Genomic DNA, 12,034 nt, shown 5'->3' with positions numbered 1-12,034 from the left:
AGGCAGGTAGCATATAACTTCTATGGCTCATTGGATGAAACAGAATACTCTTAATTAAGTAGGCTAATTTATGCCATACTTTTATCCAAGAAATAGTACTGATTGTATGGATTTTATAATTCTTTAACCATATACAAAGCCCCCTATGCATAAGATAGGCTAGGTTTAAAGCTGTTAAAAGACATTATAGTAATAAGCCAACTAAGCCAGTTATAGATCATCATAAAACAATGCATTAAAAAGATGTCCCTAATTACCTTGCTTGTTGTTTTGGATGTTTTCCTGCCAGGGTTATAATCACCTTCATTTTCAGAGCCAGATGCTTTCCTTTTCTTTGCCCCTCGGCCTTTACCTTAAAATGATACAAAGGTTTGTTTTGTTTTGTTTTTCTCTCTCCCAAGGTTAAGTGCGATATAAAAAATAAATGCCACAACATTATATTTCACTTCCTTAGCATGCCCCAATCAGTACTGCAATCCTGGTCTCTAAATATAAATGAGATAAAAATGTTTTGGCAGCATCATTTCAGTTCTGGGATTGATATGACTAAAAAGTATGTCACAAATACATTTAAAACTAGCTGGAAGGTCCTGGTGACAAATTTTAATGACCAAGCCCGTGATACACAAGAGAAAACATTGGCATTATGAACATGTAGTCCTTTGGTCTGAAAAGAAAATGTCCTCAAAGAGTGCTTTTTAACTTGTATGTGATGAAAAAAAAAATTTAGTTTCTAATCTGTCATAGACTAGTACCTTTAAAAATATAAAATGAATCACTAGAAAAATAATATATATTAGTACAAATTGTGTTTAAATGTGTACTCAAAATTTTACTTATCACATATTAGTAACAACCATTTTAAGTAGCACAGTCTTAGAATAAACGCCCAGTATTAATCATGTAATAATCTGTCAATTCCATGTTCCTTCTCAGACTTAGAAGTACCAAATGCAGTTTTTGTTTTTTGTTGTTGTTTTGCCATCTGCCTAACCTCTTATTCTCGTTGGAGGAGGAAGGGCAAAAGTAACATGCAAATGGTGACAAAATATTCTCCATCCTACAATGATGCCAGATGCCACTGAAACAATGGAACTAAAGTGCAATTCTAAATTTTAAAAATTCCTTAAGAGCTATGACTTACCAGATTGTATTAGTAAAGACAGCCTAAATGATCTTGGGATGTTTATCAAATGAGTCAATGAAATGGCACTTGTGAATTTATAAAAGTTTCCAACCATGCATACCATACATATGGACCTCCTCAGTGACTTTCTTTTTTGCCCCTATTCTCCCTTGTTTCCATGTAGGTCTCTATCTCCTCATCCCAACCACCACTTTAAGATATGGAACACATTGATGGTAATATCTGTCGGTTGGATAAAAGGTTGAGCAATGACCCTTAAAAAAAAAAAAATAATGTCTTACACATATTATTTTAAAAAGCACCTTTAAGGACTTTCTAGATTCTGGAGGCAAAGGAGGGGTGCCAGGGAGAACTGATGCTGGTGCCCCTACAGGTCCCTTAGTACAGTGATTCCATTTCCTAGATGAGCAAAAAGCTCCAGTCTAAGAGTCCTAGCTCCAATTAGAGTCACTCTCTAGGTGGTGAGGAGCCCTCATCTGACTCTTTAATAAACTACTTCCAGTGAGTCTGGGGCAGGGGATCTTTGAACCATTCATAGGTGTGCAACGTTGCTTACTTAACCTCTTTGAGTCTCAATTCCCTGATTTATAAAACAAAGTGCTAGACTTCCTCTGGACACTAACTCAGCACTGATTCTTAGACACATTGCTTACTGAGGAGCAAAGCAATTTAAAACAAAACAGGACACAGTCTCTCTGAATTCAGTGAGTAGAAGAGACTTTTTTCCACATGGCATACATTAGGTTAACATAATCCTCACCTTTTGGGGGTGTAGTCTTCTTTGGAATGCCAAATTCTGAATCTGAGTCAGAGTTGATAGGCTCTACTTTCTTCTGTTTAGGAGCTCTCTTGGGCTTAGCAGTTGTATCTGAAGACGGTTTTCCTATTAAGCAAATTTCCATTTCATAAATCAATGTAATATACTTACCAACAAACTGCACTCAAGTGAATCCTAATTTCCTACTGCTGATATGAAACTGAGTAGCCTTAAATGACAAAATGGTTTCTTTCACTTGGCGCCAGTGTAAAGGCAAACAATTTCTCATAGATGACAAAATGCTTTTTATTTAATCATGAATAATTTGCCTTCTGATATTTCAAGTGAGATTATTTTAAACAAAGGCCATTAAAGTGAAGTAACTTTAATGAAGTGAGCAGTAACTTTTAAAAAGCAGTAGTCATGACAAAAAAGTAACATATTTGACATTAATTATAACTCAAGTATAACCACATTAAGTCCTAACTTCTAAAATGTTTTAGAGAAAAAAAAAACAACACATTTTTATGGGACCCTCAAATACCATGAATAGAAGCTGATTCACTTCCATCCAAAAGTGGAAATCCAGAAACGGCACTTTTATATGGAAAGAAACGAAGATTCCAGGTAAGTACACAATAGATCCAAAGGCCTTTGTTTTTATGAATTTTGTTTTTAAAATAGACCTTGTTTTTCAGATTTACAGTCTATGTGAAAACTGTGATAAATCAGTCTTGTGTGATTAGTAAAACCTACTTTGGAAAAAAAAAAAAAAAGCATTAAATTAACCAGACTTTTTCTATTACCCAAAAAAAAAAACAAAAACAGAACAGGCTAATTATATGGAAAATGTATTCCCAGGCCCAATTTGAGGTGCTAGGGTGAAGGCCCCTCATTAGAACAGCAAGTGGTAGTGGTAGCCACAGATTTTGTGGCTTTTTCCCCAAGTCCTTACGACTAAATGTACCACCAGAGCCACATGGCAGGCAGTTCCTAACACGAGTATAGGTTCATATAGCCGTGTGTTCAGGAACCACCTTTTCTCTTCATTAGAGTTTGCAGGCTTGTACTGTTCGGTGGCACTTAAAACTCTACCATGCAAATGCCCAAGTCAGATATCTGAGTGCTATGAGATTTTTCGCTATAAACTACTGGAGCTACAGAATTTAACTTGTATAGTAATATATGTAATTTGGAGTTAACATAGATGACCTCACAGAGGGACAGGATGCATCCTCTCCTTGAAATGGTATTTTGTGGGACCTGTAGTTTGGGAAGAGCCTAGAGGAAGACTGAGGGCTTCAACTTTTTCACACAAGGGATCACCTACGCAGATGACACAAGGCTAGTTCAACTACTGGTGAAACAAGCAAATAGGACAGTTGGTGTGGTATGCTAGTGTTTTAGTTAATGCTCCACTTGAACTCATTACGTTAAAGAGGAGTGAGGAGCTTGATGAAGGAAATAGGTTGATATGTTCAAAGAGGTGATATGGCTCCCAGGTTTTCAGGGTGGTTATAAAGTGCTCAAAAGATGCATAAAGGGAAAGTAGGGCCTGTCTCAGTTTGAGTTCCCCAGAAGCAGATCCCACCTGATCCCAAAGCAAAGACTCAAGTACAAGTACTTATTTGGGAGGTGAAAAAAAAAAGTACAAAAACGAGACATGAAGAGAAACCTGTCATCACTCTAAGGGCTTATCTCTGAGCTTATCTCTTAACATGAGCAATCCCTGAGTCGCTGTAAAATACACACCCCACAGTCAGCCTACCTGAGCGGCAAGAGCACTAATATATTTGCAAACCAGCTTTTCTCAATCACTGATAAAGGGTGGCTGGGGTGGGGAAATATGAACATTCCAACATAGTAACAAAAAGTCCTGAGGCAAAGAAATACAGACCCTGGCTAATATGTACTGAAGTGGTATGGGCAGGGCACCTGATATGTTGGTCAGAGAAGCTCTTATAGTTAATTAATTTCTTACCATGGTCCTAGTGCATTCAGAGTTAAGCAGGGATTTTTGTTGTTGTTCTGCTACATCTAATACATGTGTGTCTACAATGGTATTGTCTGTTTTACATTTGTAAGGTACTGAAAAGACTGTCCACACTGTATGTTTATTTACTTGCTATGTAAGGAACAGTTAGCTTTTAAACACAAAGCACTAATACTGACCTTCAAAAATACCAAGACTGTGTACCTTGGTGTTAATAACAGATTCATGAATTAAGTCAAATCAACTTAGATTTATGGACAACCTAAGGTTATGGATAAGAACGAAGCTGCATGACACAAAGAGAACCTCAAATGAACTAACCAGTTATTCCAAATGAGGTGTTAAGATAGGACCTACATAGATAACACAATCAGGCAAGACAAAATTTTTATCTATTTTACAACCTAACAACTATAGGAGACCTTATTAGAAGGTCTTATTAGAAAGACCTTTTCTAGACCTTATTAGAAAGTTATCTTTAGTATCAATGTATGGGGTTATTTTATAATTACAACTTTAGAATGAGATCTTATACACCTTTTAGTAATTACCTCATATGGTTAGAAAACAAGAGGGATTCTCCTTAGATGCGTTTATACTATTTTCTAAGTCCAAGTGCAAGCAGTTTCAAATTATATTAAATTTCCTTTAATATCAACTATATATCATTTATGCAATGCTTAACAACATCAAATAAGTACATACCCTTTTTAGCAGCTACTGTTTTACTTGGAACCTTATCTGTTTGTTTCAGACCAAATGATGGTGAAAAAACAGAGGCAGAATCTTCTTCATTACTGTCAAATTTAGCTGAATCTAAAAAGTACAAAGTTTTTCAGTAAAGAGACTACAAGGACCATTTAATAAACTTTGATTCGTTACTGATGACTTGTCTTTAGCTAGATAATTGATCTTATGAATTTCTACTTTGTGATCATATAGTCCATAATAACAGCTAAAAACAAAAGATGTAACAATGTTATATTTCAAAAATGTTAACTCTGTTGTAAAACAATATAGAAATGCATAGAGTAATAAAAATTCTTAACAGTCCCAAATGTTCATCATTTACAACATAACTGAGCAACTCAAAAATACTGATTTATTTTAAAATGGAATATTAAAAAGTTCTCACTGTGATTATTTTAGTATCTACACATCTAATGCTATTAACCATTTCAGGAATATCAGTAATAATGTTCAAATCTAAGAGAGTAGTAACTTCATCTTTTAAAAACCAATTTTAAATCATTGAAGGTCAATTTAAAAGGCAGGTAGGCTTACCTTCAGTTTACTTTTACACTCAATCAGTCAATTCCTCCCTCCATTTCTCCCTCCCTCCCTCTGTCAAGCCAAAACAGGAACTCTTAAAATGTCTACTTGGATATGATAGTTTTATATAAATGTTTTGACATCCTGTCAAAAATGCCTATCTATATTCATAGAACATATACCAGATCTATGTCTGTCTGCCTATGTGTGTGTGTGTATACAAGACAGTTAAGTCTACATAGATTGTTTTGACCTTAAAAATTCCACACACAAAAATAAAGGGAATAAAAAGTATATACCCCAATTAAATTTGCTTCTATGAAGGGTTTAGTCTTTTAGTTACTACAGTTTACAAATCTGAATATTAGTCCCTTTGTAGTTTTTAAAAAACTGTCACATATACATTCATATTGCCATGAAAATCAAATTTCATGTTCCAAAATTTATCTTTTTCTCTATTAAAACACTATACCCACATCCATACACTTCATACACACATCTACCTACCCACCTAAATGGTTCCATATTGCCTATTTGACCAATTAGTTGGTACTCATCTCAGGAAGAGTAAATAAACCTTATTATGTTGAGGGAAATGTAAAAAGAAGTTTTCTACTCATAAAAAATCCATAGCAATAATACAGTAAGTAAACAATGAAAAGACTGAATGAGCATACCATCTTCTGACTTCTGAGAGTATGAAGGAAATGAGAAGAGATTCCCAAAATCTTGACCTTTTTTGTCATGTGAAGATTTTCTATTAGAAAAATTAAACAACCACAGTGTAATTTAAATATATGGTTTCAACCTTGGTAAATGATATATAATATGTACTAAGGGATTATAATTACAGTTCTCTCACTGGTCTCTCTTTGTTAAAGACAGGGTAACCAAACTCTTTTTTCTGTCTCATATTCACAGGTGTGCACACATACACACACAGAGACACCAGAAAAGCCAATGATTTAACATAAGAGAATGGAAGTTGAGCAAAAGTTAAAAAGTTATTCAAAATATCGCTACATTAAATTTTTTGATTAATAGAACTGTTCCAGAATTCAACATCAGTAAATTATTGCCAAAAATCTAAGGAGAAAGTCTGAATCTCTGTCAGTCATCACTAATCCTATTTCTGATCCTAGACTGCATATGATAAAACACTTCTTTAAAATAGACAGTAAAGCACTTCCTTTAAAAATTTGAAATAGCTGTTGACCCAAGCACTGGGTGTTATATGCAACTAACGAATCGCTAAACACTACAACAAAAACTTATGATGTACTATGTGTTGGCTAACTGAAAATAAAAAATTTTTAAAAAATAAATTTAAAAAACCTGAAATAGTGGGGCGCCTGGGTGGCTCAGTTGGTTAAGCGACTGCCTTCGGCTCAGGTCATGATCCTGGAATCCCTGGATCGAGTCCCGCATCGGGCTCCCTGCTCGGCAGGGAGTCTGCTTCTCCCTCTGACCCTCCCCCCTCTCATGTACTCGCTCTCTCTCATTCTCTCTCTCTCAAATAAATAAATAAAATCTTTAAAAAAAAAAAAAAAAACCTGAAATAGCTCACAAACTTCACATCCTACACCTTAGTGTTTGATACTCTCTAGAGGCAAAAATAAATAAATAATGAAAAATCAATCAAGGCCAAAGTTAGGGAAGAAAATCAAACCTCCCAGTTCTAAAGTTTTAGTAACTTCTCTGAACCATGTTGTCCGACTATGTCCCATAGGCCTGCTGCCTATTTTTATAAATAAAGTTTTCCTGGAACACAGCTATGCTTGTTCATTTACATACTGTTCATGGCTGCTTTCTTGCTAAAATGGCAACACTGAGCAGTTGGAACAGAGACCATACGGCCTGCAAAGCCTGAAATATTTTCTATAGAGCCCTTTATGAGAAAAAACCTGCCAGTCCCACGCTATAAGATATAGCAACAGTTCAGTAAACAGCTGCAATATTACCTAGATTTTTTCCTTTGTGAGGAGGACCTTACCTCGATGATAAATTCTTAGATACAGTTTACTATCTTTTTTTTTTTTTTTAAGATTTTATTTATTTATTTGACACAGAGAGAGGCAGAGCGAGCACAAGCAGGGGGAGCGGCAGGCAGAATAGGCAGAGGGAGAAGCAGGCTCTCTGCTGAGCAAGGAGCCTGATGTGGGGCTCGATCCCAGGACCCTGGGATCATGACCTGAGCCGAAGGCAGCCACTTAACCGACTGAGCCACCCAGGCGCCCCTACTATGAGATCTTTGATAGATTTCTAAATAACTGCACCATGTAAGTGAATAGTAGTTGCTTCATTACTTACTCTGGAGTAGCTTTTGATTTGCCTGGTGAAAATGTATATTCATCTTTATCTAGGCCATCTGAAGGAACAAATTCATCTTCCCCATCATTTGTTATGGGAGATGCTTTAACTTTCAGCTCCTCTAAATCATTATTGTCGTCATCATCATCAGCATCATCATCCTCTTCTTCTGAGAAATCAAATGTGTACTTAGGCCTTTCAGCTAGGAGAAAAATAAAAGTGAAGGTTAAACTCAAATCCAACTTTATCCACATATTATGAATAATGCATTTGAAAATATTCCAGCTATCTCTAACACAAGAGGGAAAAAAAAGACAAGCATTCAGGAAAAAAAAAAAAAAGCCAACAACTTCGGCCTCAATTATTTTGATAATGTTAAGTGTTCATCTTGTTCTTCCCAGGAGGCGAATGGGGTAATGCTGCATATGGAAAGGAGAGCATAAACTAATGAGATTAATGATTAGGGTGCTATTTGTCATACTTAAATATTAACTCAAAAATAGTGGGGAATATAAGCCATTGTAAAAGTAACTACTAAGATTTCCCATTTCTACAATGGGAAGGCCAATTTACTAGTCTTAGTGCTAAACGTTCTCTTAACCTCTTGCACTAAAACTTCTATCTTCTATTCACAGTAGTTTTACTATGAAATGATAGTATTCTTCAGATGAATGAGAAAAAATAGAGATAAGACCTGGGTATATTACTAAAACAATAATTTAATATAAAGCATAAAAAGTACCAACTATGGGGAAAGGCACATTGGTATAATGCAAATAACTTTTAAAATTTCTAGCATATATTATGGGAATAAAATTTTTAAAACATTTGGGTGCTATGTAATTTTATACTTCATTTTAGATGTATGAGAAAGCCTAAATATAATTTTGAAGCATCTAATAAATTAATTTTCACATAAATTACTCATGTTAATTCACCTACATTGTACCACCTATGCACATTAGGAAAAGAAAGTCAATCACCAGTGATTAGAGAACCGAAGAATTTAAGGCCTGACATATAATTTAAAAAGTATCTCCCAGAGGTAAAATAGCCATAATATGGTATCATTCATTTTAATTAGGACTTACTAAAATTTGAGAAGAATCTATAAAATAGGACACTCAATTTTTAAGTACTTGAAGACTTCAAATTAATGAATATTCAGAAAGGATAAAACTGCCTATTTAACAACAATATAGAATAACAAAATGGTATCTTCATCCTAACTCTAGCACTGCAGTTATATAAATTATGCGATGTGCATGGAATCAGACTCCTAAAGCAGGAGGAAATTTTTCATGGGGGGAAAAAAAAACGAAACAAACAAAACTACAAAGCACTTCTATTGATCTATCACTGTCGGTGTTCTACCAAGGTACATTTTTACCAAACATCTTCAAACTATGGAGGGAATATAACCGAAGCTTTTTAATAAAAATCAATAAGTAAACTTATTTAAAGTAATTTATGTCCAACTTTGCTAAAAACATCATTCTGTAAATCAATTTTTTTTGTTTTCGTGAACTGTAACTTCTGAAATACTAACAATTTAGTACTTTAATAGCATTGATAATACTAATAATACTAACTTATATGAGTAATATTAACTTGGTCAAACTATAATATACAATAAGCTAAATATACAATGTATCAAAATACCAGCTGCTCTCCTAAGCAAAGAATCTCTTGGAATAACCACAGGTTCTGTTTCTTCCAAGTCACTTTCTGACTTGGATTCATCATCTGACCAAGGATTCCGTTTCTTCACTTTCTTTGCACTGGATTTACCAGATGATGTAGGTGTTTTTCTCACCCTGGTACCTAAAAACAAAACAACAACAATAAAATATCATTAGTAAAAATATAAAATAACAAGTGTTCATGAAAACTGAGAAACTACATCAACTATTAGAAGAAAAAACACAGTAAAAAAAAAAATAGTAATACCCTGTACATATATGCATTTTCTCACAAAAAAAACTTTGTAACAATTCCTCACCAGGCTCCTTTTTCTCCCTTTTGGGTTTGGGACCTTTATTTACAGGAGCTGACGGGACCAATGCCTCTTCTCCAGTACCCTCTACTGGTGTTCCACTGAATTCTTCATCAAATTCTACTTTTACTGTTGTGGTATCAAGATCACCCTACACATTAAACAAACAAATACATAACCAGAAGTAAAAATAAAAATTAAATTAACACCATTCATTTTAGAGATACATTTCCAGCCACAGATCACGTCTTCATATAAATAAAAAAATAATAAAATGTGATTCTACTGAGGTCCAAACAGAGGACTTTGATCAGACCACGTTTTACTTTATTTATCTATAGCAAATGATACTGCTTACCACTCTAATATTCTGATACACTCTATGAGATGACAGCTACTTAAAATCATCTGTACAATTCACAGCGCTTGCTGTGAATTGTGCAAGACTGTTGAATCACAGATCTGTACCTCTGAAACAAATAATACAATATATGTTAAAAAAAAGAAGAAGAAGAAGATAGCAGGAGGGGAAGAATGAAGCAGGGGAAGTCAGAGGGGGAGACGAACCATGAGAGACGATGGACTCTGAAAAACAAACTGAGGGTTCTAGAGGGGAGGGGGGTGGGAGGATGGGTTAGCCTGGTGATGGGTATTAAAGAGGGCACGTTCTGCATGGAGCACTGCGTGTTATACACAAACAATGAATCCTGGAACACTACATCAAAAACTAATGATGTAATGTATGGTGATTAACATAACAAAAAATTTTTTAAAAATCAACTGTAAAAAATAAGAAGGCAGCTTTTGATTAGCAAAGGGACTTTCAAACCAATAGCAAAATACACCAAAGGGTACCTGCAAAATAAGTTCCTATAGTTCAGGCCTCTACATACTAGAAACACATCAGATTACTGAAGGAAGATAAGCAACATGTCATGCACTGCTGCTAGGCATTAGTCAAAGTCTCCCTACCCCAAGATTATTAAAAGACAGAGAAAGACACAAGGACAAGTCATTACAATACAAATAACAAATATGGAGGGAGGTATAAAAGTAACCCGTGGGGAGACGTGAGCAACTCTGCCAAGAGCAGGATCAGGGAAGATTCCATGGAGAAGGAGCCTTTCTAATTGAGTTTTGAAAGAATTATGTATGTTTGCTAAGTGAGGAGAGGGAAGGAAGGAAGAGCACCCCAGTTTGCAAAAGATACAGAGGCACGATTGCCACATTGTATTTAGGGAATTACAAACAGTCTGCTAGGACTGGAGGAAAGAGTAGCCACACAGAAACATAGGAAGGCATGCAGTTGCTAAATCACTGAATACCAGAATCTGTGTGTAGTCAGTGGGGAGTCACTGAAAACTTTTAAGCATTTGTGCAATAATCACTTATTTTTGGAAATATCACTCGGGTAATAAGAGACTAGACAGAGATGAATGAAGTGGAAAAAAGTAGAAGTCATGATAAGATCACGAGAGACAGGAAGACTAATTAAGAGGAACACTACTGTCAGAAAATTTATGGAATTCTAAGACAGTATCAAGGGGGACGAAGATAAGAGGGTGGATTTTGGAATTGCTTCAGAGGCAGTCAATAGGATTTAGTTACTGATTAAATGAGCAAGTCCCAGGTTTTGGACTTGTTAGTGATGGATGATAAGGCACAGGGGTGAAAGAGGTTTTAAAATCAGGATAATGGGTTCAGCTTCAGATATGTGGAGTTTGGGCAGTGGGCATTCAGGTGGCTTTATTATCCTGGCCCTCCTGAAAACATTACAGCTTAGGGACATAGATTTAAGAGTCATCAGTGTGAGTGAAAAAAGCTCTGGGCATAGATGAGGTTACTTGAGACTAAGTAAGGTAAAGAGTGCTAGGAACACCAAGCGAAAAGGAGAGAAGTCATTTCCTAAAGAGGAACCGATGTGTGGTAGGAAGCTACGTAAGAAGGAAATAGTATAGATGTCAGTTTATCACACAGTTTGAAGAGAGTAATCTCTTTGGCATCACAATGTTCCTATGCTTTCAAATATTCGTTTGGCAGAGAACTCTCCAACCCTTTCACTCCAACTCTGAGGTTCATTTCCCAAGCTCTAATTAGACTACTGGACATATCTACATATCCCCTGGGTTCTAAAATCAACCTGCCCAGAAAAATCTGCCTCTCTCTTTCAGACCAGCATGCCTCCTCTTCCCTCAACTATGAACAGCCCTCTCAGTGTTTCCTTCTTCTGGCTAACTCTTGCCCAACCTGCTGGAGGGTAGGTAAATCCCATACTTTTAAATCCTCAATAGCACCAGTCAATGCCAATGACATAAGAGGTGCCTGGTAATTTTTTTAACTAACAGTAATAACAAATAAATAGTAAAAAAAAATAACTTACTTTGAAAACCACACAGACCCTTTTCTGCTTATGAGACGTCTTGAATTGGTCATAATGTAGAATTAAAGTTTCATTTTTAAGCTGATACACTTTTTTGGTTGTCATTCCATGATTTTAAGGTAGAATGCTGCTGAATAGAGTATTTCTCTCATTTTAAAAACAGAAGCAAGGGGCGCCTG

General features: G+C 35.6%; 1 protein-coding gene across 2 annotated transcripts in view; it reads right to left on the bottom strand.

Annotated features, from left to right (window-relative positions):
• Window positions 1–12,034, bottom strand: part of TOP2B (DNA topoisomerase II beta) — a 59,684-nt gene that overhangs the window by 1,145 nt on the left and 46,505 nt on the right. For both annotated transcript variants that reach the window (XM_034993600.1, XM_034993592.1), the window contains exons 29-35: window positions 9,482–9,626; window positions 9,142–9,303; window positions 7,480–7,681; window positions 5,847–5,926; window positions 4,603–4,713; window positions 1,908–2,030; window positions 258–352 (exon numbers count right to left, since the gene is read on the bottom strand). In XM_034993600.1, the coding sequence (XP_034849491.1) occupies window positions 258–352; window positions 1,908–2,030; window positions 4,603–4,713; window positions 5,847–5,926; window positions 7,480–7,681; window positions 9,142–9,303; window positions 9,482–9,626 (918 nt within the window). The remainder of the gene's footprint in view (window positions 1–257; window positions 353–1,907; window positions 2,031–4,602; window positions 4,714–5,846; window positions 5,927–7,479; window positions 7,682–9,141; window positions 9,304–9,481; window positions 9,627–12,034) is intronic.

The sequence above is a fragment of the Mirounga leonina genome, unplaced genomic scaffold (genome assembly GCF_011800145.1).
Source record: "Mirounga leonina isolate KUSES-001 unplaced genomic scaffold, KU_Mleo_1.0 Mir_115, whole genome shotgun sequence".
In the NCBI taxonomy this organism is placed as follows: domain Eukaryota; kingdom Metazoa; phylum Chordata; class Mammalia; order Carnivora; family Phocidae; genus Mirounga; species Mirounga leonina.
Note: the sequence above shows the minus strand (reverse complement) of the source record. Positions and strands in the feature narration are given on the sequence as shown.